The sequence below is a fragment of the Ahaetulla prasina genome, chromosome 3 (assembly GCF_028640845.1).
Source record: "Ahaetulla prasina isolate Xishuangbanna chromosome 3, ASM2864084v1, whole genome shotgun sequence".
NCBI classification, from domain to species: domain Eukaryota; kingdom Metazoa; phylum Chordata; class Lepidosauria; order Squamata; family Colubridae; genus Ahaetulla; species Ahaetulla prasina.
This window is the reverse complement of record NC_080541.1, coordinates 199,635,858-199,662,391: the sequence shown is the minus strand read 5'-3', so window position 1 is coordinate 199,662,391 and position 26,534 is coordinate 199,635,858. Positions and strand designations below refer to the sequence as shown.

General features: G+C 38.1%; 1 protein-coding gene across 1 annotated transcript in view; it reads right to left on the bottom strand.

The window, feature by feature from the left end:
• PLCG1 (phospholipase C gamma 1) overlaps nt 1-26,534 on the bottom strand; it is a 114,765-nt gene that overhangs the window by 58,667 nt on the left and 29,564 nt on the right. Inside the window, exons 2-4 of the mRNA XM_058176694.1 lie at nt 7,144-7,296; nt 5,881-5,974; nt 5,587-5,634 (exon numbers count right to left, since the gene is read on the bottom strand). Coding sequence (XP_058032677.1) covers nt 5,587-5,634; nt 5,881-5,974; nt 7,144-7,296 — 295 coding nt within the window. The remainder of the gene's footprint in view (nt 1-5,586; nt 5,635-5,880; nt 5,975-7,143; nt 7,297-26,534) is intronic.

Genomic DNA, 26,534 nt, shown 5'->3' with positions numbered 1-26,534 from the left:
GCCTGCCCGTCCCTTCCTTCTGTTGCTTCCGCCTATCCAATCTTCTGATGCGAGGGTCACTCCAATCAGCTGTTGGAAGTAAACTTTCCTCAGGCTCACATGCTGTGGAGGAGGGGGAGGGGTCTAGCTGCTCCGTTTGCCTGGGCATGGAGCCAGGGCTGGGGCCGGGGGATGCTCCCTCCTCTGCAGCCTGCTTGGGCATGGAGCCAGGACTGGGACCGGGAGGTGCCCCCTCCTCTGCAGCTTGTCTGGGCATGGAGCCAGGACTGGGGCCGGGAGGCATACATTCCTCCGTGTTCGGGAGCAGATAAGCAGACCCCCGGCTGCGGTGAGAGCGGACAAGACACAACAGGTAGGGCTGACTGCGCAAAGCCCCGCCCACCCACGCAGACGTCATGACGTCCCTTTTCTGCGCCAGTTTTCAGCCTCTGCGTGCACACATTTTCGAACTGGTAGGGAAGGTAAGTGCATTTCACTCGATACACATATTTGATAAATCACAATCTTTAGTATTTCTTAAAGATGCCTGGTGTGTAGATTTAATATAGCAAGAAAGCTTTAGCAACTCATTGTCAAATATGCATGAATAGTTAATCTGATTCCTGGGACATAATTTCTCCCTCCACTCTTTGGCTGGAAGCAAAGAGAGACTGACGCCAACAGGCAGCAGTAGAAAGCATTTCACTTAAGCAAAAACACATTGTCAAATTGAGCCATTCTAATCTGTTCTGAGGGATACTTTGAATTTTCATTGCCAAATATGTTACACATTAATTTCATAGATTTTAACTGGACAGCAGATTTTACTATAGCTGCCCTCTCAAGAATTCTCTCATTAGTTTGATGACCTTCGAAACATATGTACACTAGATACAGCTATTCTATTGTCAAATAAATGTTTAAACATTAGGATTTGTTTAGAAACGTTTTTCTTCACCAAGATTGAGATACTGTTGAACTGATATGCATCAAAAAGCTTCAGTTATCTCAGAAATTCTCAATGAATCCAATGCATTTTTAACACATTGCAATTGTTAATTGTTTTAAGTTAATTGATTATCAGGGATTTCCGGGGAAGAAATGGGGAACTGAAGATAACTCTGCTGCATGTGGAACAGATGATCATGGCGGAATTTGTTGCATGTTAAAAGAAGGGATAAGTTACTAAAATTATCTATATTTATTGAGATACAGGAGAAAAGCATTTCTTTATATGTTTCTCTCTTTTGGGTAAGATATACTTATTTTCTTCCTTTATTTTTTATTTTCTCCATTTTATTAGCATTTTTAATTTGTGTTAGTTGTATTAACTGTATCTTTAATAAAATTAATATAACAAAAGATAGTTGAAATCTGTCTGATGTGTAACTTGCATCTGCATAACCAACCTATCTTCCTCTTCCTTTCCACCCATCTCACCACAATTTAAATTGTACATAGTAAGCTGCAGCCCACAAAAGTTTATGGTTTTTAATAAAATTTGTTAATCAGAAAAGGTGCTTCCGGACTCTTGATTTTCTTTGACTGAGCATATTATGTTATTGAAAATAGTTGCAAAATGTATTAATTTTGTGAGATAAGAGTTTTAACTGTCATTTTGATTGATTGACTGATTGGTTCGTTCATTCAATTTCTATAGCTGTCCAACTTGATCAGGTGACTCTGGGAGGCTTACAAGCCATAAGCTATATTAAGTTTTATTATTAAACAGCTTACACAGACAATGTCATCCACTTTTGATGATGATACAGTGGCCTATATAAAGAAAAAGGTTGGAGACCATTAAGCCACCTCAATGACCAGTGATGATTTTTTTAGCTGAAACTTTCAACCAAAAAGCAGATACATCCCATAAAGAAGATACGTGCCATTCAGAATTTAAAAGCCTATAATAAACTGTGATCATTAAATTGTTCATAATTTAATTGTTCTCCTTTTACAAAAAGAAGCCTGTTAATTTTTTTCTTGGAAAAGGTTCATTGTTAAATGAAGTCAAAATGCAAGTCAATTGTATCTTGGTCCTTTCTCTCACAGACCAGGGACAGTGAAAACAGGAAAACACAATAGAATCTTTTTAACAACAGATAGAAATAAGAAAGAATGATAAAGGTTCATTAGGTATCAAGCTAGCTTGGTATATCTGTTGAAAACTTTTCTGATCAGTGGTACAGCTCCATGTTCTATTAATGTTTTGAATTGCCTCTGCCTTGGTTTCCAGACACCTTTCAAACAAGCAAAAGTCTCTTGACTGGGCAGGAAATCATTAGAAATAAAAAACACAAAATAGAACAGGGTGAACTGAACACTCTAGGGGTGGAAGGAGGTCCTAGATCCAGCCCCTCATTTTCTGCTGCTTTCAAGTTTCTTGAATGTTCCTTGGCTATTCTAGCCACAGGTGCCTAATTGCTAGGCTTCCCTTAAGGCTGGCCTTCACCTAAGGCCACCTTAAGCAAATTTCTCCATCTCAGAATCTTCTCAGTTTTAACTATTTATCATACTATGAAACTTGGAAGGAAAGAGAATTGTAGCAGTGACAGGTATACCATTGAAGGGCCTAAAGAGCTGACTAGGGATGTATCATCCTGGAAAAGCTGTCTAAGTGCTTAGATTATGACCTAATGGCTCATAATCAAAAATTACTTCCCAGCATATCATGCTCCAGGAACAGGTTGCATTTCTCAGAATTCTCTTTTTAATTTTTATGAATCAATCCGTCAAATACACAGTCACATATTCTACAATAGATTCTGGAGCTAAGAACACATGGGAAATACTTATCAGCAGCTGGTTTTCACTACCACTCTGTGGGGTATTAAGCATTCATATTGATGAATGTTTTCAGTACTCCCCAATGTGATTTCTCATAGTAAAAGACCAATAATGATGGTCAATGACTGTGGTTTAGTCCAAAGGAATGAAAAAAGATGAATGCTGAAATTTATTGCTAGCAATCTGCTAGTCTTTCCTGTTTAAGAACTGTGTTGCATTATGGGTTACTGTATAGTAACTGTATGTACTTCCCTTGCAGAGATTATTATTATAATTTATTAGATTTTTATACCGCCCTTCTCCCGAAGGACTCAGGGTGGTGTACAGCCAAAAGATAAAAACCCAATGTATATACAATTAAAACAAAAAAATTTAAAACAAAGCATATTACAAAATGGCAAGATGATAATCTAGAATCTTACTAATCTAATCCTTACATCATTTCACCACATCAACTCTTTCTCCCTCTATTAAAATACAATAAATGATCTCTCCTTCCCATATTTCATCTCTTATCTATAAATAATTCCTTAAAACCTTATCAGTACAAATCTATTAAGGGTTGGAAGAGATAACAACGTATCTGTTTTAACCACAATCAAATAATCTTACTTCTTTTTACTTTTTCAAGGATTGTCTTCTTAATATATATTCAGTCACTATGCATTTGGAGGTGAATGTATCATGCAAACACAACAGAAATCCGAATCAGTTTGCTACTGGTTCACTGGCCACGCATGCGTGCTGTGTGCCAAATGCGTGCTACATGTGCAGTGCTCACCAAACACACACAGTGCTGTGTGTGTGCACAGGCATGCGCAGTACGCTCCAAAAGGAGGCTTGGGAACGGGGGAGGCTTGTAGAACAGGGAGGGAATCAGGTGCGGCGTGCGATTTAGCTTTGCTAGAAAGGAGGATTTCCTACTTTCTAGCAAAGCTAAACCCCGCACCACAGCTGATTGTCGGAAATAGCTTTTTAACTACCGGTTCGACCGAACCAGAGCGAACCGGTAGCATTTCACCCCTGCAACAGAGATTGTTATTCCACATAATGAATGTCCCCTCCAGGATCTAGTTTTGCCAGTCATCAAAAGACTTGTTACATTTAGAAAACCCTAAACAGAAATATAAGAATTTATTGTGGAAGAACCTAAAGAGAAATTCCGGCATACAAGCCTGTATTTCTGAATCTCAGCCAGCAATTGTGCAATTATTAGAAATATTTTGTAGAAAAGTGCTATTGTCATGGGGGGGTGGCTCACGTGACATCTTGTCACACCCAAACAAGTTGAAAGAACACATGTGAGAGACCACAATAGAGTTCACATTAATACATGTTGAAATATTTTTTTTAAGGGGGAGAAAAAGACGATACAGAATAGCCCATCTCTGTTCAGCATAATGGCAAAGCATATGTTCATATGGAGCTCTTGAACTTCCTTAGTAAGATTTTCAGGTTGGAAATTGAGATGTGTTCTTATGAAAAAGTCAAGGGATTTAGTTTCTTACGGTATGCAGATATTTTGTTCTAGTTAAATGCATTTTTAAAAATTTAGTTGGAATGAATATATTCATATATTCATATATCTCTTTCAAATTGCCTTCGCTTTCTTGAAGAGAGAGCGGGGAAAAAAATCAGGTCTCCAGCATTCACCTTTGATGTCCAAACTCATTCATCCTAATATGTGGCTGTCAAGAAGATAAACCATCTTTGCATTAAATTATGGAGTATCTCACGAGTTACAGTTAAAGAAATTTAATTAATTATTAATGCAAGTACTGGTCTCTTCATCTATCAATTAACTTGCATACATTTATATGCAGACAAAAATATTCTCAGAATGGTATTCTAAGTTTTCTGTTATAGCCGAAATCATTTTACTTGAAGCATTCTTGCATTCTTCAAAAACAACAATTATTGATTGTTGTCTCCAGGTTTTTTTTTCCAAGCACTTATATTTATGCATACACACATTTATATAACACATATAGTGGGAAATGTTACTTCCCTATTAATTAAGAGGCCTATTTTACTTACTGTACTTTTCGGTGTATAAAACACACTCCTCCCCCCAACGGGGGGGGGGAATGTCTGTGCGTCTTATAGAGCGAATTAGCTGAAGCCCCACCCACCCACTGGCCCCTACCCTTCGGCCTCTGCCTCCCAGCAATTTGCCTCCTTGCAGCAAAGCAAACAGCCTGGTCAGCTTCAGCACAGCCTGATTTAGCACGAACAGTTGCCACATATTGTCACCTCCGCACGCCCCATTTTAGGCATCCATGCGCCCCGTTTTTGGCCTGTTCCAGGCAGCAGGAATTCCCACTGCCACCTATCCTCGCCGCCTGGAATGGGCCAAAAATGGGGCACGCAGATGTGGCGATAAGCAGCAGCGGCAATGGGTGGCGGTGATCCCTGCAGTTTGGAACAGCTGATAGGCGGTATTCCAAGAGGCAGATCCAACTGTCAATCAGCTGCTCGTGCTCAATCAGGCTGAAGCTGACCAGGATGTTTGCTGCAAAGAGGTGAATTGCTGAAAGGCAGAGTTAGGTTTCTTTTTCTTGTTTTCCTCCCCAAAAGCTAGGTGCATCTTATAGTCCGGAGCATCTTATAGTCTGAAAAATACAGTAATTAAAATGTTACTTTTTCCTGTTTAGAATAGACACTATTCCAACTTTGATTATACTACTGTTCTAATCATCCACATTCATTTTTTATTAATAAAAATTAAACAGAAAACTAATTTTTAGACTTGTATGCCTTCTTTTGTTACTCAAATACATCACATTTCGTAATATACAACAGTAACGTTCTATTTACCTATCCTCTCTGTTGCGGTCAACAAAGTAGAACTGTTTCCGAAGCCACCTAAAAGAAAATAGTTTTCAAATATTTGTAAATATGTCAGTGAATCACAAAATCTTCCTCTTTAAAAATTCCATAAATCCTGCAGATTACATAAATTTGAACTGCTATGAAAGGAAGCATGGATTTTAATAGACATAATCTTAAACTCATATAGAAAGATGCTGGCAGTGAAGGAGAGGCAGTGAAATCTATATACAGTATGCCCCTTGTTTGAAATGGTCCTTCTGTTCCAATTTTTTGTTTTACCTTTCAATTTGCAATGGAGTAGCAGCTTTTAGGGTATCTGCCACAAGCCAGTTCAAGCCTTTGATCCACATGTTGACTTCATCTTCGGAAGTGGCTGTGAAAATAAAGAAAAAAAATGAGCCTGTCAAGACATGACACAGGCACTGACCCCTATATCCAAGAAGGAAGTCACTTTGCAGCTGGTTTCCAATAGACGGAAACTAACCTCATCAATTTTGATATTTACAAATTATAATAGCCATAAAATCAGGCTATTAAGAGGGAACAATCACATTATTTTAACATTTAGCATTCAATTCATTATGCTCACTAAGTAAGGAAGAAGCTTGTTTTTTATCTTCTGGGGCAAATCCCACATGACAAACAAGAAGGATCTCCAGGGAACTTCAGTAATCAAGTTAGGTATTTTTTTTCATCCTTTTCAGGTCACAGATGTGCATACCAAAACTTACTTTAGTATAGCTGAATATCAGCAAACAGGCTAGTGCAGGGGTCTCCAATCTTGGCAACTTTAACACTTGTGGACTTACTTCCCAGAGACCCCTGGGCTAGTGCCATGCTATGCAAGGATAACAATCATTTAAAGATATGTCTGTTAGCCAGTTTAAACAACTATCTTAGCATAATAAGGATGCAGATGGATTGCACTTATTCAGAATATGGCATATAGTAACATGTTTGCTTAATTGCTTCATGTTGCATTCACTATTCTAGTCTGAGCACACTAGATTCTGTACAAATCCAGAATCCTACCCTATGATTCATGTCTTTTGAAGAATTACCATCAACAAGGGGAAGTAAGCAAAACACAATCAGTATTGAGCAATGGGATTTCTCTTTATCTGCCCGTTAGTTTACCTTAGAAAGTATTTCATACAAGATCCACTCCCCCATTTCAAATTTTAGAAGGTATACAGGAACACACCTGTATACTTTCTAGAATTTGGAGAGGGGGAAACAACATTTAAGACTCTTTTTAGCTTTTGAAGCCATAAGAGAGTAAGCCAACATTTGCAACATGGCTAGTCATACAGTTAAACAAGAATGTCCATGTGCTCAAAGGCTCTGGTTCAAGAACTGGCAATGGCTATCAGTTCTAGCAGCTGCTAGCAATTCTAGTCATTCTTTGCTCATATGCTCCTCTCCACTATACTAAGCCAAGTCTTGTTAAAAAAAGAAAAAAAAATAGCAGTGGTGTTGCTGATGTTCAAGCAGCTCTTGGATTGTAGTCTCATGTCAGTGACAAAGCAAAAGACATCTAACCTTGCAAACTGAGTGTTTTCAGTCTGAATTCCATGCCATAAAGGATGACAAAGCAGTGAGACTGTTCTGGGCGGAAACAAGAATCTTCCTGGTATCGGTCAAAATCTCTGGAGTTCTTTCCCTGACGAATTTCTTGGATTTCACGAATATCAACTGTTAAAAGAATAATAGGAAAGGGGGCTGAATTAGAATAAAATTAACAACAAACGTACTTTGCAGCTGAAAGCTTGATAAAGACTGATAAACAATGTTATCTGACAGTATCATGCAGTCACAAAACATGGTCTTCTACCCTGTTTTCCTGAAAATAAGACCCAACTGGAAAAGTCCTAGCATGATTTTTAGGATGCTCGTAATATAAGCCCTACCCCCAAAATAAGCCCCAGTTAAGATTGCCAGTCAGATTTAGTACCATATTTTCTCCAAAATAAGATTTAACCACAAAATAAGCCCTAATACATCTTTTGGACCAAAATTTTATATAAGACACTGTCTTATTTTTGGGGAAACACAGTATTTGCACTATTAAATTTACTGTTGCTTAACTTCTAAACCAACAGGTACTGGAACTTTTTCCTTGCTGGAGGAGAGATCTCTGCCTGAATTCAAACCTTTCTCTTTGAAAGATATGTGTATTAGATGCATCTTTCCAATTAAAGCATTTCAAGCATAATCCCAGATTCATGTACATTAGAGTTCTATGATCAACATTTAAGAAGTTTAATTACTTTATGAACTTTGGGGTAGTAGTAAGGACTTGAATGACACTCTTAATGGACTTTAAAAAAGCAGGATAGGAAGAGTATTAACTCTTTTGAACTTTGCTGTTGGAGAAAACTCCTGAGAATTCTGTCAACAGCCAAGTAAACAATCAAATGGATTGTTCACCAAATCAACTTAGAATCTGTCACTCAAGGAACAAATGACCAGGGTTAAATTATCCTACTTTGTACACATTAAGCAAAGATCTAGATTTCTGGAGAAGGCTATAATCTGGGAAAGGAAAGGAAAGAAGAGAATGATCAAAAGCAAGGTGGATGAACTCAGGTACAATGGTGATGGGTATACCATTGGAAGACCAAGTTAGGCATGGCTCATGATCGAGAAAATCTATCTATGTAACAACTAAGACTCAATCAATGGCTTGACAATAATCAAGGAAGGATTTGCAAATAAACATTTCTAAGATAGATTTAATTTCTGACATAGCAAAGTATACAGATGTAAGTCATCACAGTAAATATCACTGAGTAAGAAAAAGCAGAATAATCCAGAAGAATAAGGTGTAAACAATGTTGGCCAAACCAACAAAAAATTAACTAGGCTAAAATTACAGTGCTGATGCAATTCAACATATATTCATATACTCATATATTCATATATTTAGTCTACTGAACTATTTAGTCTACTATCTTGAAGCTAAAATCTATCGTGAAATTCCTATCTGAATTATAATTCTCTCCAATAATTCTAACTGTAAACGGCACTGTGAGCAATTAACATCAGGAGCTGAGAGACAGTGACTGACCCTAAGTTGCCCAGCCGGCTTTCATGTTGTTTTGGAAAAAAAGCAGACCCTGCACTTGTAGGAAAATACTAGGAAGAAAAAAATTGTACATGAACAGAGTTTGGGACCACTAGATGTCACTGTGGCAAATCCTAAACTGATAGCAAAGAATATCTTCACTAGAAAAAAAGAAAAGAAAAGAAACTATAGCAGAAAGTTTTTAAAAGGCCCCCTAGGTAAAAAAACTACAAAGGAGGGCGGAGAGAAGAGGACTAGTTTTATGAAAATAACAGAAAACTCAAAGCTTGGTTTCTCCGTTTGCTATATGAAAAAATGCAAGTTCAACAAAGAAATGCAATTTAACACTTTTGCTCGCAATGGATATTGCTGAGAATAGAATAGAATAGAATAGAATAGAATAGAATAGAATAGAATAGAATAGAATAGAATAGAATAGAATTCTTTATTGGCCAAGAGTGATTGGACACACAAGGAATTTGTCTTTGGTGTATATGCTCTCAGTGTACATAAGGAGAATAAAATACATTCATCAAGAATAAAAAGATACAACACATAGTGATAGTCAAGATTACTAATAAGCTATCAAATTGTACTAGGAAACAAATAAAAACAATATAAATTGAAAGATACAAGCAACATGGTTATAGTAATAAGTGGGAAGAGATAGATACTAGTAAGGAAGAAAAGAATAATAGTAATACAGTCTTAGTAAATTATTTGACAGCGTTATGGGAATTAGTTGTTAAGCAGAGTGATGGCATTCGGGAAAAAAACTATCCCAGTTGTTCTCGTGTGCAGTGCCCTATAGTGTCATTTATATGTTTGCTATTAAGACTAAATGAACATCTATACATTTAAGTAATTGCAACTCACATACATTTGCTATGCAATTTCTAGCCCTGCAATGAAGTCTTCCTTGGCCTCCTATCCCAAATTCCAGTGTTTTATTGCTCCATGAAGCAACTCCATGCTGTAATGGACTGTAATGAACCTTTACACCTTGACTATTTGCTCTGGAACAACTTAGAAAACTGATCTTTTCTGGAAAATGAAACTCAAGAACTGAATACAGGAAGTACTCAATTTACGGCTGCAATTGAACCCAAGATTTCTGCTGTTAAGCAAGACATTTGTTAAGTGAGTTTTGCCCCATTTTATGACCTATCTGGCCACAGTTGTTAAATGAATCACTGCAGTTAAGTTAGTAACATGGTTGTTAAGTGAAACTGCCTTCCCCATTGGCTTTGCTTGTAAGTAGGTTGCAAAAGGTGATCACGTGACCCTGGGACACTGCAACTGTAATAACTATGACTCTAATTGTCTGAATTTTGACCACACTGGTTGTGGAGTTGCTGCAACGGTCATAAGTATGAAAAATGATGATCAGTCACTTTTTTCAAGGCCATTGTTAACTTTGAATGGTCACTAAATTAGCTGTTCTAAATTGAGGACTGCTTGTATTAAGAAGCACTTTTTTCTATTCTAATCCAGACTGGTTTTTCTTATCTCCTTGAGCTAACATTTTTTTGCTTGTTTTCAATAAGCATTCAAAAATGTTCAGTGTGCAGAAACTCAGTGCTTCCTGCTTTGTATTTTGCCTTCAAGATTGAGTACAGATTAAGAATAACCTTACAGTTTGTTAGGTACAAAAGTATTTTTTCCCTCATTTTATACATCTCTTCATTTGAATTCAAAATTTCAGGATAGATTTCTCAAAATCCCATGGGCTCCATCTAACCGAGAGGAAATAATGAAGAAGCAATCTAGCTTGCTTCTGGTGATTGAGAAGAAAATTCTCATTCCTTGCTCTCTCTTCCAAGTGAATACTTTATCTTGAAATTGTAGTCTTTCTTCATGAATACAGGCAGACTCAGGTAGTGACGAAGGTCTTGGCCTGGCACCAGGCAAACACAGGTTCAAGTCTATTCTGAGCCATAAAAGCTCACCTTAGGCCAATCACTTTTTTCAGCCCAACCACTTGGTGTGGTTGTTGAGGGGCAAAGCAGGAGATGCCACTACATCTGTTTGGAAGCTCCAAAGGAATCCGTAGCGAGTTATCGTAGATCAAATACATTCCAATATTTGGCTAGGTTCTTGTAGGCACTCCAAGCCTGACCAGTCCCACCTGAGACATTTGACAGAAGGTCAGGATCTCTATAAGAAATCACTGGACTAGTTACATTGCAGAATTAAAGGTAACAGATAAAGCCAGAAAACATTCAGTATATGAAGCTCCTTACTGACCCACCAACAAAATAAAAGTAGAACTCTTGTCAAGAGACTGATCAGAAGTAAGTGAAGGGTAAATTCAGCCCTTGTTTTCCTTGTCAGATAACTGGTTGATGGTATTTCATGTATATTTTTAAGAGTTATGCATACATAGCTTCAAAGGATTCCCAAGCATCCTATAGAAGCCTTCGAACTAGGCTCCTCAAGTATCTTTTGTTGAACTATTTCATTCTAGGACCTCAATGTTTATAAATAAGAGTACAGCGACACATTCAGTTTATTTTAAATTAGTGTTTTAAATAACTTACAAATTTTGTTTAATGCTTCTTTTTAGCATGTTATAGAGACTGTGAGCATAAATATAAGTTCTTTTTCTAAAAGAGAAGAGTTGTTGTTAGTTGCGAAGTCGTGTCCAACCCATCGCGACCCCATGGACAACATTCCTCCAGGCCTTCCTGTCCTCTACCATCCTCTGGAGTCCATTTAAACTCAGGCCTACTGCTTCAGTGACTCCATCCAGCCACCTCGTTCTCTGTCGTCCCATTCTTCTTTTGCCCTCAATCTTTCCCAGCATTAGGCTCTTCTCCAGTGAGTCCTTCTTTCTCACTTTCTCACTTTCTCTTTCTCACTGTCAGACTATTTACTGAATCTGCACTACTATTAATCGTTTCATAGTTCCCAGCACCAATCTCTTTCCACTTATGACTGTATGACTATAACTTGTTGCTGGCAATCCTTATGATTTATATTGATATACTGAACATCAATTGTGTTGTAAATGTTGTACTTTGATGAACGTATCTTTTCTTTTATGTACACTGAGAGCATATGCACCAAGACAAATTCCTTGTGTGTCCAATCACACTTGGCCAATAAAAAATTCTATTCTATTCTATTCTATTCATTAGGTGGCCAAAGTAATTCAGTTTCATCTTCAGGATCTGGCCTTCTAAAGAGCAGTCAGGGTTGATCTAGTATTTATTTTGTAGTTTAGAGTATGAGGGTTTTCTTTGGTTTTGTTCTGCCCCCCACCCACCCCCAGTCCAGGGGATGCATGAACTGACTCAATTAGCCAGCAATTTAGTCCACGGCAGCTATCAGCTCTGGCAGCAGACCAGCGAACATCTGCCAAGGTTTTCTTTATCTTCCCTGATGCTGGCGTCACAGAAGCTCGTTACCAGAGCAACCAGGAAGTCAGGAACAAACAGCAATCCAGGCCAAATGCTCGGTCAAATAGTTCAGCTCAAGTTTTCTCCAGTCAGTTTGTTTTGTCCGTCACAAAGTAGTAGAGCAGCCCCTCCTGCTTTTATACCCTGTGGGGTGTGGCTCTGTGACTCAGCACTCTCTAGGCCTGCCCCACCCCTTCTTTTGTTGTTCCCACCTCTCTTGTCTACGAAAACTGGGATCTAACCAGGACTGATTGTCCACAGCTGGGTCTCAAAGCGTTTCCTGGGCGGGGGGAGATACAGGAGATAGAGGCCTCGTCACCTCCTCCACCTGGCCTGCCTCTGGCTCCTGGAGCTGAGCCAGAGAGGCCGGCCCTGCAGAGGGGAGCCCTGACGGCCCTTCCCCCTCACTCTCTGAGTCACTTTCTGGCAGAGGGCCAAGCCGGGGTGTGTGTGGAGCCACAACACGTTTCTTTAAAAAAAAAGCTTGATCCAATCCAGATATTCTACTTTCTTTTCATCAGTATACCTAACTAAGCAGTAGCATCTAATCAGCCCTGGCTAATCTTGAAAAGTTAAGCAAGGTTGATGTGGTTAATACATGGATGGTAAACCAACAGAAAGCATCTCATATAAAACGATGATAAATCACTTTCATATTATTACTAAGAAAACTGTATAGGTGTGCCCATGAAGTCACTAGCTTGACTTTAATTAAATGTTCCTTTTTTCGCCAGACTTGTTTTTTCAGCTTCTGAACTCAGGACCCCCAATTGAGAATTCTAGAAATCACACCCAACATACGTGGAGATTAACTAAGATTAAGAAGCCAAATACAAGTAATTAAACTTGTTCCAAAATAATAGTTCCAGTGGAGAAGGTAATGTGACAAAATAAAGTCGGACTATCTTGAAGGAAAGATGGACTAAGGAAGTGGGGAAGGATTCCTATCTGATAATAATGCTCCTTTTCCCCATGTGGTCCTCAAAGTAGCTTCTCCACACAGATGTGGAAGAAAATCAGACACTTCTCTGAACTGTGTGTCTGTGGAACACTAAAATGCGTAGGGCTGCTTGCTGCCACGTGTGGTTCAAACTTCCTCTCTACATTTCATAGCAGAAAGTGAGCATCTGTACTGTAAAGTATTTTGGATTTCAGCTGCAAAATCAGTTATGTCTTATCTGCAAGATCTAATTACTGAGCTACATGCGCCTGGGAAATGGAAGACTGTTTATTCCTAAAACCACAATACTGGCTTTCTCCATCAAGAATGTCATCTCATGATATTTTTGAGAAGGGGACACCAATTGCTGAGTCTTCTTATATACCGGGAGTCATAACAAAAATGATAATTAGCATCAATACATAAGCACTACTGCCAACATTTTTTTCTCCCTTCTGAACGCCCCGTACTTGAGCCTTTAACTGAGATAAATCATACAAAAGAACCTCAGTGTGGGGATCATATCCTTTTGCTTTAAATAACTAAACCAATCACAATCAAGCATGAAGTTAATGGCTAGTGCATCAGCAATTAGATTTAATTACTGGGTTTGCACATGACCTACACTAAAATGAGGCTGGATAAGATGTTATAGAAATTAAGCCATTATCTTAGTAAGTTTTGTGAATCAATTAAACTGAAATATGTTTTGTTAAGAAGGGTTTAAGGTTCACCATGTTGCATTAATAAAGTCAGTGTCCCAAAGTAGAATTATTCAGTTATTCTTCTGGGTACAAAGAAATTCCTCTCACTTTGCTTGGCGGACACAAGCAATAAGATCAGTTAAACAATAGAAAGAATAAAAACCAATTCAGGTAATGATTGTTTCTGTAACTGATGCTCTGGGCTCTTTTTGGTCTATCACAATTGACTCATTCTCAGGGATGCTGTACAAATATATTCCTGCACTAGCAATAGCACTTAAGATTTACATACTGCTTCATTTATAGCCCATTCTAAGCAGTTTACAGAGTCAGCATATTGCTCCCAACAACCTGGGTCATCATTTTACCAACCTCAGAAGGATGAAAGGCTGAGCCAGTTCTACCAACCTTGAGCTGGTGAACAATGAACTCCTAGAAGTCAGCAGAATTAGCCTGCAATACTGCATTCTAATCACTGTGCCACCATGGCTCTTTCCGGTACTAGGTAAGAGGCTGGTCTAGATAATCCAACCTTTATAATATATAATATGTTTCTATGAAATAATAATATTACAATCTGAACTGGCAAGTTTAGACTGAAAAAACAAAAAAAATCTCACTGTGCATTACAATATCAGTAGTGATATTGACAGATTATATCCGCCCCACAGAAATGGAGGCAGAGGTTTACTTCAAGTCAAACAAATTGTTGAAGAAGAAAAGTGCGCATTGGCCAATTACATAAAAGACAGCCAAGAACAAGCAATGACGCAAATTAAAAATTGGAACTTATTGACTGTGCAGGAAACAAAACATGAATATCAAATTAATGTAATAAAAACTTGAACAGAATGCTGGCAAGAAAAAGCATTACATGCTCAATTTCTAAAATAGATCCATGGAAAGTGGATAAAAATAAAACCAGGCACTGGATTACAACTGGAACATTAGAAAAAGAAACTGAAGGCTTGCTTTTGGCTGCTCAAAAGCAAGCTATTTGAACCAATGCAATCAAGGCCAGAATTGATTTAAAGTCCAAATTATGCAACAAAAAGCAGCAGAAAAAACAGTAATCATATATTTAGCTCATGCAAGAAGATCACACAAACTAAATATAAACAACATGATCCAGTTAGCAAGATGATTCACTGGAATATATGAAAAAAATATGTGCCAGTAATAAAAAATGGGTGAGAAATGAAAGATTATGCAGGCAATGGTGGTCTCTATGGTTATTGGGACACTGGATGCCATACTGAAGAACTTTGGACAACACTTAGAAAATTCTATTCATTGATAAAATTTCCATATGTCAATTATAAAAGGCCACACTACTAGGATACGCACATAAGAGTTGCTGTGGCGCAGTGGTTAGAGTTCAGTACTGCAGGCTACTTCTGTTGATCACTGGCTGCCAGCAGTTTGGCAGATCAAATATCACCAGGGTCAAGATTGACTCAGCCTTCCAGCCTTCCGAAGTGGGTAAAATGAGGACCCAGATAGTTGGGAGAAATATGCTGACTCTGTAAACTGCTTAGAGAGGGCTGGAAAGCACTATGAAGCGGTATATAAGTCTAAGTGCTACTGCTATATACTAGGCTGCTACACTACAGTGTCCGAGGTTCTTGGGAAGAACTCAATTCAAATGAAGCCCAGTACCAGCTAAAGAACTTGCAGGTGTGATTTCATGTTGTTATGTGTATAATAATTTATTAAATATGTATCATATCCAAATTTTTTACTTATATCAACCCATTTCAAATTCTGAAAGGACACTCTTTCTTTAAAAAAACATACTGCAATCAAATTAGCATTATGTATTTTCTCCACTGTTGGAAGAAATGTCCATCTGGGTTCAGTTCCAAGTGGGAAGAAAGACACATGGAGACTGCTTGGAAAGATGGTTTAATGGTGGACAGGACAACATGGTTTAAGGTCCTGGGAAAAAATATGAGAGAGAGAGAGAGAGAGAGAGAGAGAGAGAGAGAGAGAGAGAGAGAGAGAGATTTACACCCTCTCTTGGTCCCCCATCTTGGAGCGTCCTGTTCCTGTATTCTGATTGGTTGTCAGACTCTCATGGGGCCATGCAGATAATTTTGTAGTGTCTTGAGTCCCAAGCTTGGTTGAATCTTACTGGGTGATGTAATCTCTCCAGGTGCCATGTGGTGAGTTCTGTTGCTAGATGGGTAGAGGACTAATCCTATCATGTCTTGAGGGCCATTCTTAATCCCATCACCCTGGAGTTGAAATGGGGAGGCAGGGAGCTGCTTTGTCTTTAAAACATGTTTCTCCCTTTCTCATCCAGGGAAATATAATATTCTGCCTTTCCAACATTTCCTAAAGTATTTCATTCTTCTAGGAGAGGGGTGGGTGCTAACTTTCTTCACTACAGAATAGGGTCTCCTAAAATATCAAAAAGAACGAATCTCGAACTTAAGTGACAAAAAGTACAGAAACTGAGATAATTCTAAAATTATTTGAAATGTGACTTGTCAAAATGTGTAAATATTTAAGTGCACACACACACACAAAGATTGCAAAAATAGAAAAACCAATGAAGCACTAAACACTGAAAAATTAGCTGTTTATTTTTCAATTTTAGAGGAAATGCAGACTATTTAAAATCTCTTTTTTCACATGCCACAACTGCAATATTTACATAGGGCTTTTTAAATGTTCATGTTTTGGGAGGTGAGGATTGACATGAATTGAACATTACAAACAGAGAAAATGGCCAGGGGGGGTTCAAAATTAGTTTCTGAAGATTTTGTCCGGGGGCCCTGATCCTTGAAAAGTAGCATTTTTAGGCAACAACTCAGCAAATAACAATGTTTTAATTACCTTAAAAACCATTTGTTCTCTTAATTAGTTTGAAATTCATTTGTAAAGGTACAGAACAGGAGATAAGGAAAGTGTAGTTACTCCCAACTCTTTACTAATCCTTTCTTCCTTGCTGCACAATTATGGGGCATAGCATTGCTTTACTGTAGAGACTAAACAAGTCTACTGTAGAGACTAAACAAAGAGTCAGCAGAGGGATTTCAGTTATCTTATTTCACATTCATAAATTCTTTTAGTCTACGAGATGCAAACTGTAAACAGTGTACTGCAAAATGATAAAGAACACCTGAAACAATGCTTAGGACAAGATTTAATTAGTTTAGAGCAGGGGTGTCAAACTTGCAGCATCACGCTGTCATAACGTGAGGTATCATGACTTTTTCCCTTCACTAAACCGTGGATGGGCGTGGCCAGCGTGTGATGCATCCAGCCCATGGGCCACCACTTTGACACTCTAGGTTTAGAGTGTCAAATCGCAGTTAATAATGAAAGAGAAAACTCAATTTTTCAGCTGCATTTGTTGATACTCCTTTTCATATAGTTGTAGAAGTTCTATCTTTCTAAGGCAGTTGCCTACTCTAAGTTACTTTGACTAACTTATTGATTCAGGATGACAAGAGTTGTGGTCGAGCACAACTGGAGTACCAGAGCTCTGAAAAGATTACATCAGAGAGTCACTTTGGTTTACTAGTTAAGGTACCTGCCTAGAAACTTGGAGTTTGTGTGTTCAAGTCCCACCTTAGGCATCAAAACAGGCTAGGGATTTGGGGCCAGTCACTGTTTCTCAGCCAAACTCACTTCTCAGGGTTGAGTTGTGGGGAAAATAGGAGGAGTTACCTCACACCTTAAATTATTTATGCAAATAAAGACATTATATAAGTAAACGTAGAAATAGTTATTAAGTGTCAATACCACAGGAAGTCTATCAGCTCCTAGTTTAGTAGATATTGTTTCTGTATTTATGTGTATCTTACTAGAACACAGACATTTATCCCCAAATACTGTTATACATTTATCGTTATATGTATTTTTTAAAAAATCCGAACATTATGGCAAAGAAGCACAAATTCTGTTCAAAGAATTTATGCACTTATCTTATAATTCTTTGTGTGAACAATTTCAGTGGGAAAATATTTGGAGGGAGGGATATTTTCATTTTACTGAACTGCTGAAGTTTTGTTCATTTTGGAGTTGGGAAAGGAGGAATAGAACTCTACCTATTCAAAGGATGCTAAATAAAAGAAATATTGCCATTTGGGAGAGGAAATGGAAGAAAGGGAAGGAGAAGGAAGAGCAGCAGCAGCAGCAGCAGCAACAGAAGCATGATTAAGGGTATCCAAAATAAAACTGGGTAAAAGAAACCCAAAACCATGTCCTCTCCCCCTTAACTTTTTTTAGTGCGGGGGACCCCCTTTTAAGATGTGGGATTCTCAGGAATCCAGATGGCAATTTTTCTTCCCAGCAATCTGCATTGGATAACAACAATAGGGGGATTATCCTTATTCCAGCAACAAGGCACATCAAGACACTGCCACCCACCAGGCCTGTTAGGAGACTACAGTAGCCAGCGGTAAATGTGCTGTCGGCTTGCCTGTTTCACTGCTCTTTTCTCGGATGAGAACCCAGGGAGAAATTTCAACTTTGATTTAGATTTTAGTTTCAACTCTAAACAAAGTAGGGAAGCATGCAGAGCATGGCTTTTGGAATTCTTCCCAATCAATTTACCACCAGCAGCCACAGGATACATCTGTATTTTCTTCTGGGTAACAAAGTAAGATGCTATGTCAGGTTTTTTTCCTGCTCTCCTACACACACACACACCCTCCTCCCTCAGTAGCATGTGTTTGTGTGCACCAGGAAACCAGAGCAATCGACAAATACACTGCTCTGGATCACATATTCAGAGGAAGAAAGGAGGGGGGACTTACAATAGGACGGACGTTTCAAATAATTGCTCAAACTGCTTCGCCTATAAGTTTCCTTGGGAGAGTTTTGTTTGCTACTCCTGGCCATATCCAATACCCCGCTGATCTTTCTTTTGCTGGCTTTTCCTGCAATACCAATGTTGGTCCCATTCAGTTCTGTTTTCGGAGAGTTATCTTGCTTACTGACAGAACTGTGAGTCTTCTTCATACTGTACTGTATTCACTGATATTAAACTTCTACTCTATTGGTACATCCAGAACTATTAGAATAATTTAGGATAGTTGTCCTTCTGTCAACTCTTACCTGGTGCATTTTCCTCCCCCACACCCCCCAGACACACAAGAAATTTGTCTCTGGTACAAAAGGTCCCAGTGTACTTGCACAACAAAAAACAATAATAATATCTAATACTAAAATGTGCAATCTTGTTCTATTTTTATTTGTCTTATTTTTATATATTTTATTTTTATTTATTTTATTATTTTTGGTTCCCTGATAAAAACTCCCTATTTCTCCCATTTAAACTTAATTTTGTCCATTTCAACCCACTGTTTAACCTGTCTGTATTATTTTGAATATTTTTTTCCTCTTTCAAAGTGATAGCTGCTACTCCTCCTTTTGCATTATGTGATTAACTACTATTTACTACTATTGTTTCAGGGAAAAAGATCACAATTTAAAATACATATTCATTTTTCTCTTGCTCTAAAGCATTGCAAGCTCCTTTTAGAAGATTACTAAAGTACTCTCCATTCCACCTTAGATCAAATCCTGCATACCTTTTCATCTGTCTAGTTGTGTTCCAGGACACAAAAGCAGAGATTGCAATAAAACAATGCAAATTTTCTAGCTCTTCCTCCCCCATTTCTCAGGTTTCTCCAACTCACAAATAACACAAAAGCCCAGCCAATAGCAGTCACCCTCTCGAAGATAAACAGGAAGCCTCTTTAGTAGAACTCCTCTTTAGTCTCCAGGCATGACAGCACACCCACTTGTTTCAAGTACAGCTCCTCTCTTGTTTCAGAAACAATGATTGCTTTAGCCAGGGTCAGAGGTTACCAATCCCACGCACTGGGGTTTGGTTACACAAACATTCATTCTCCCTTGTCAAGGCAATCATAGCTGGGTAGAAAGAAACTTGAGCAGCTGGAACAAGATGGCAGGCATAAGAGTAGCCTGGGGTGGTCATTTGCTCCTGTGGGTGGGGAAAGAGACTGGAAATCGGCCCCAAAGGGCCACAGATAGATATCATAATATGAGATTGCTGCTGATGTCGAGAAATATAGAGCAAAAGAATGGCACACAGTCAAGGCTGGAAAGCACATTGTAACATTATACAAACATTATAGTGGTTATAATGGGACAGGATTTGCCTCTCAAGTGACACTCCTGAGTCTACATCGTTGTTGTCTCAGTTGTCACATAATGCATGTTTAGTTGGCAGACAGCTACATAGCCAAAGTATTATTGTTTAATCCCCTTTTCTATTTCCACTCACAGTTCTAAAATTGTCAATAATAGCAGGTAGAAATCCTGTCTTTAAGGGCACAGACAGTCATCCAGTCAGTTATCACAATAGAAAGTAGGGTGCCTAACTTCTGCCTTTGAAGAGAATTTCCTTCACTCACCCTCTCCACCAAATAATCCCAGAAAAAGCCAGAAGCTGCAACAGGTAAGAGCGCCTGGTTAAGACAGTGTTAGAAGGAAAGCAGGTTTGGGCCTGGTTAGTACATGGATGGGAGGCAAGTTCAGGGCTGTAGGCTAGACTAAGAAGCTTAAAATATCCCGGAAGAAAGCAGTGGAATTTTACTTTTGCACTGCTGCCAAGTAAATTGTATCGTCCTTGCAATACCTTAAGCTTGACTCAAGGACTTGGCAACATAATTCCTATATTTATTTGGGGAATGGACTCCCCCTTGCTGCTGGGTGGCTTTCTATCAGAACTGCTGCCCTAGGCAAAAGGGCTTCTGGACCTGATATACCTGAACATCTATTTAAAGTTAACACTCTATGATAGAACTGAAAGGGGCAACCGTGTTTGACAAATATTCCCTCCTAAGAAATATGAGCATCAGTATGGAGGTTAATGGTGATTAATACGTTAATTTCATTTCTGTTAATTTCTGAGTCCATCACACGAAAGAAAGCATAACTGAGTTGTGATAAAAGAACAAGAGGCCAAGGTATCACAAACATAATATAGGGGTGGTGCTATTCCTCTGAGTCCTAAGCAGAAAAAAAAAGAAATCTTGTTACTGCAAACACAAAAAATTCTTAGGCATCTATTAAATATTTAATAAACCTCCATGTGTCTTTTGAGGTTGTAATTAATTTCAGTACAGTGCAGTGAACCTAAATGGATAAATCATATAAAGATTATGCAAATAAAGCCCAGCTAAACAAGTGGTTCACTAGTCCCAAGATGAAAATTGTAAAGCAGTAACTTCTAAGACATTATGAAAAGGTCCTCATTTAATAACCACAAGTGGGACTCACAACTCAGAGAAGTGAAGCAGTCACTAACTGAAACGGTAACTTCAGTTTTCTTTTGCTTTACAGACCTTCAAAGATCATAAAATTTAAGTATTGGTCTCAAGAGTTACCTTTTCATCACTGTTATAACTGTGAATGGTCACTAAATTAGTCAATTGTTAAACAAGGACTATCTGTATTTTCAAGACCACTTCCTTCTTTTCACATTAAGATGTTACACTGATTTTCGACAGTTTTTTCATTTAACACTGCCATGGCATTCCATGTGACATTTGAGGGCTAAAATGTATATGGAATATTTATTTTATTTTAGGAACTGATAAGTGCTGGTGTGTACTGTCCAACTTGATCTCCAATCCATTATCAGTTGGGAATAGATTACAGCCATTCAAATAGAATTATTTTATTCTTCCAACATGCACTTTAGCATTTGACATAGTTTTTACGTATAACTAGTTCCAGCACATGTAACTCACTGAATTTATATCATGCATCTAATGAAGCGGGTTTTAACCCACAACAGAGAATGTACCAATTAATTTGCTAGTCTTTCAATGCCATAAAACTTTACTTCAAGAGATGTTGGTAGCTTCTTGATTTAACAAGCATTTTGGCTCAGCCGTAACACAAGCACAGGGGTTGTGACACGTCTTCCTCGATCCATATCACTTCTATCTGTTGTACTGTGAACAATCCATTTTGTTTCCTGTTTTCAAATACTTTTAGACAAAAAACCCAACAATGGCAGCCCATAATATAAAATCAGAAAGATCAACTGACTAGAATCACTCCCTGATGATAGCATTTTATCAGTTTTTAGCAACTCAATCTAGCCTCAGAATTACGAAAATCCATCTATCTGTCAGTACAGTATTCCACAGCCAATGACATGGATGACAGCAGACAAGAGTAAACAGCTATTGCAACTTTACTAACTTGGAAGCTTTCTGATATGTTGCAGAACAGTTCCCATTATCCCTTACTACTTTACCTAAAGTAGGATCAGTGCAACAAACCAAAACAAGCAGACAAACATGGAGGCCATCAGATTCATATGCTTGGATTACTACATCAATACCTTTTTCATTCCTGCTAGCAAAAGTTTATTTTTTTTTTCTCAAGTAGGATCTAAAGACTGTATTTGCGTCCACGAATCATATACAGTAAGCCATGATTTACTGAAGTAAATCTACAGTAAGTGTGAAAAGCCAGTTCTATAATGTCTGTCTGCTTCGGTTTTTTACTTGCACACTTAACATTTTTGAAAGGAAATGCTGCTTTGAAAGAAGTCACATAACAATGAACACAAAACGCTTAAACAATTGTGAAAACATCAAATTTAAGACAGAAGCGAATACATTCAAAAGTAGACATTTCTAAATTTCTGTCTTTCTGTTTGTGTTACAGTTTACTCTGTGCACAGCAGTTCCCACCTATCCCATCCTTAAATGTTTCTTCAAGAGAAGAGCCTTATGACACTGTGTTAAGACCACCCAAAATGACCTCCAGGATTAGACAAAGACACAAAGCAACTGAAGGAACATTTCAGAATTCAAAAGACAAAAAAAGTTGCACAGGGACCCACAAAGACTCCCACGATAAATAGTCCCATAAGTGACATAGCCCCTCATCCTTCCCTGAATAAATATGCAGAGGCAAATATAACTGAATAGTGAGAAAACAATTCAAGTTTTTCAAGTTTAGCACTCCGAAGGTTTAACGATCATACTAAAAGTTGGTTTATTGGGATGGGAAAATGCAGGTTTAAAATATACAAAAATATAGAATGAAAAGAATAGAAACTGTTGTTTTCATCAACATGTTTGAGGCATCAATAAAGAGCTGGATAGCCATAGAAAAGAACACCAATCTTTCACAAGCAATATCACTTTGGGGGGGGTGGGAGTGGTGAAAAATACTTAGCCAGTGGAGTTTAAAAATCTTTACATTAAATTAAATGTAAAAAATCGCAGATATTTCTTTCTAGGTCTAACAGAAAAAAACAAATATTCATTTTTTCAAATATGTATATGATATAGGAGATGTCTAGGATGAGTTTGAGGGAAGGGTCAAGAGCACCGTCAGTCTTAAGTTTCTTCACATCCGCAAGAGATAGAAGTCCAGTCCATTTTAACTTCCCTTGACCTTTATCTACTGCCAATTTGCTTTGGCCGTTAAGTAGTTTAGTAGTTTAGGAGTTCAGATTCTTATATTAGCATGCAATAAACCTGTTATAAAGTGAAAGTTGAACTGCTCTGGCTCCTGATTTCTTATGCTTAACATATATAATTCTATTAATCAAACTATTTGTGCTCTTATATGTTGGATAACCATCTGACTGAGATGGTGTAGGGTTTCCTGCCTGGGCAGGGGGTTGGACTAGAAGGCCTCCAAGGTCCCTTCCAACTCTGTTGTTATGTTATAGTCAATTTAAGCAGTAGAGCAGGAGTTCTCAAGTGGGAGACATAGATCCACAGGGACCCTAGGATATTTCAACAGGGGCACAGAGGAAAAACATGTAATTTGAGGGGGTATGGCATGGCATGTGCTGAGGGGGCTGCAGAAAAGCAAAGCGTATTATGCTATCTAGCTGATGCTAGAAAATGTACCCATTTTTGTCCTGCATCCATATCTGAGACATGGAACCAAATGTCATCGCCAGCCTATTTGCCTGGCAGATGGAGGAAACCCTCACTGAACTGCTAATTAACAAGGGACTATATTGCATTATTAAAATTATTGTAAATAAAAATACATCTTTTTTTATTTATTTATTTATATAAATATAAAATTACAACAAATCAGAAACAATCAGGAAAAACATATATATGGCATTTTACTCCGTATGATCAAAATGCTTGCTATCATCTACATAATCCCTCATAACACAGTAATCCCAGACTACATCGGGGATTGTGTTCCCAAGGTTTTCTGATTTATTGATTGATTCGGTTTATACTCACTAACTAAGCCTAACTCGCAAAAGCAACCCAAATTAAAACAAGAAACAGAACATGAAACCACAATCTTAAAAAAAACTGTACATATCACATCTGAGGCCACTCATACATCTGCCTATTTGTTCCCTAAAGAAAAGGCCATGTAATACCTTGGCCCAATGCCATCCAATTAGAACACTGAAAAAAGATCTTCTAAGAGATCCACTCCACTTGAGTCAAGGACATGTTCAAGGCATCAGCCCTTTTCTGTTGTGACTGCCACGGTTTAAATGTCCTTGCAGTCAGAGGTTCATGCAATCCTCTCCTTCTTGGCATTCCATAAAGCCATTAAAATAGCTCATTTTCTTTCAGGCTTCAGCCAAAATGTTTACAGTGGATATGTAGGAAAGTGGGGGAGAGGTAGGGGAATGTATTAATTGTGCAGGGTATTTATTTTATCATACATTGCCCAGAAAGTATGGATTGGGGCAGGCCATGAAAACTATAAAATAATATCATGAGCAAAATTGATTTTGATATAGAATAGGATAAATGTTAGGATCTGACTGGATAATACACTAGCAGCAATGATGTTCTAGGCCATAACTGCTTAGATCAGGTGTGTCAAACTTGTGGCCCGTGGGCCAGATGAGTCACGCGCTGGCCACGCCCACCCCTGGTTTAGCAAAAATAGTTGCAATACGTCATGTGACATGTCGTCGCGAGTTTGACACTCCTGGCCTAGATTGAGGATAGATAGCCTTTTGCAAGTAGGATGATATTTGATATAAGGTAGACAAAGGCATTAATTTGTAATACTACTGATGTATGTAAGAATAGGATTTCTGGACATAGGTGATTTGGGATAGCGTGTTTATCTTAGACTGAAACTTATATAGCTGGAAATATAAAGATAAGAAATTATGTCTACATTATATGGAAGCTTTGTTCGAGATTTGGAAAGACAGTTTTAAGAGCTTCTGGAGACTCCTCTTGCTATCACTATTGTTGAAATAAACTGCTACCCTTCCACTGTGCTGAAACCCAATCATAAGACTTGCTGAGTAATCTGCTGAATTTGGTGTCTATTTTTGGTAATCATTCCCCTTCATAACCTCCAAATTCTTCTTCTTTTTGTACTCTATCTTTTAGCCCATATATAAAAGAATATCTCATTACTGATGCCATTCTAGAAATCTTATGCAAACTGAAAAGTGGGATAAATTAAAAAAAAAATCCCTGCCTAGATTTTTACAGAACACAGCTACATTTGGAAGACTGTGTGATTTCTCCTCCTCTGATCTCAAAAAACACTGGGAAAGATGCAGAAAAGGCAATCAAAATCATGGAAGGGTTTGGAGTGTCTCAGGGAGAATTTTTTTTAAAGTTTTGTCATGCACACACACATGAAAGGAACACCTCTAAACAGGCAGCAGGTATATGATAGAGTTCATAAAATGAAGCATGACGTGGAAAGTTTATCTATGTTTTTCCCAAATGACTAAATTTCATGCTTATTCAACTGAAATGATTTAAAATAGATTCAACTGAATCAAAACGAAGTAATTCTTCATCCAGCCCAAAATTGATAAATAGATTATACAATCATAACATTAACTGGTAGCTACTACTTTACATACTTTAAGAGCATGCAACTCAGGAAGGGACAATCTAGTACAGGTTATTAGTAAGGTTTATAAGGAATCCTAAGCCATGTATCATGAGACTGCCTTGCTGAAGACAAGGGCAGAAGGACTCTATTCCTTTAATGTTCTGCTTGTGGGCTTCCCAGGGGCATCTTGCTAATCGCAGGAGGAAGCAGGATGTTGGACTAAGTGGACCCTCAGTCTGTTCCAGGAGGGCTCTTAGGAAGTTCTTACGATTCCCACTAAGATAGTCTATGAAATCAATACACAGGAAATGATGAAAGAAAATGGAAAGCATTGTATTTTACAGAGAGAAGAAATAGCAATAAAAGACATAATCTGGCACATAGGTTACACATGGAAAAATCTTATGGAAATCATATGGGAATTAACCCTTGAAAAGTATAGAAACTTAGATTCAGAAAAGTTCTCTATCTATCTATCTATCTATCTATCTATCTATCTATCTATCTATCTATCTATCTATCTTACTGTTCTGAATCTTGCCCCTTTGGCCTTTCACCTTTGAAAATTCCAAGGAGTTACATCTTGCACAATTAATACTCCTGTTTACGCTTAATACAAATATTCTTTCTTTTAAAATGCTACTCAACAACAACTTAATAGGCTGACATTTATGTTTAAAATGCTTTAATATTCCTCTTTAGGGGTGTGTGTGTGTGTGTGTGTGTGTGTGTGTGTGTGTATACACACGGAGTTCCAAGTTTTCTAAACCCAGGATTTCAAGTCTGGTGGGATAAGGTATTTTGTTGGTTACAGAGGAGTGGAGAACTCTTCTCGTAAAATACCTCTGGACACGCTCAACTGTATTGATGTCAGAAATGTGGCATGGGTTCCAGATAGGCGAGCTGTAATCAAGAATTGGCCTAGCAAATTGTTTTATATGCTCTAGTTGCCAAGCATCTGTCTGTATTTTGATCATATAACCTGCACATGGATACTGCAATGGTCGAAA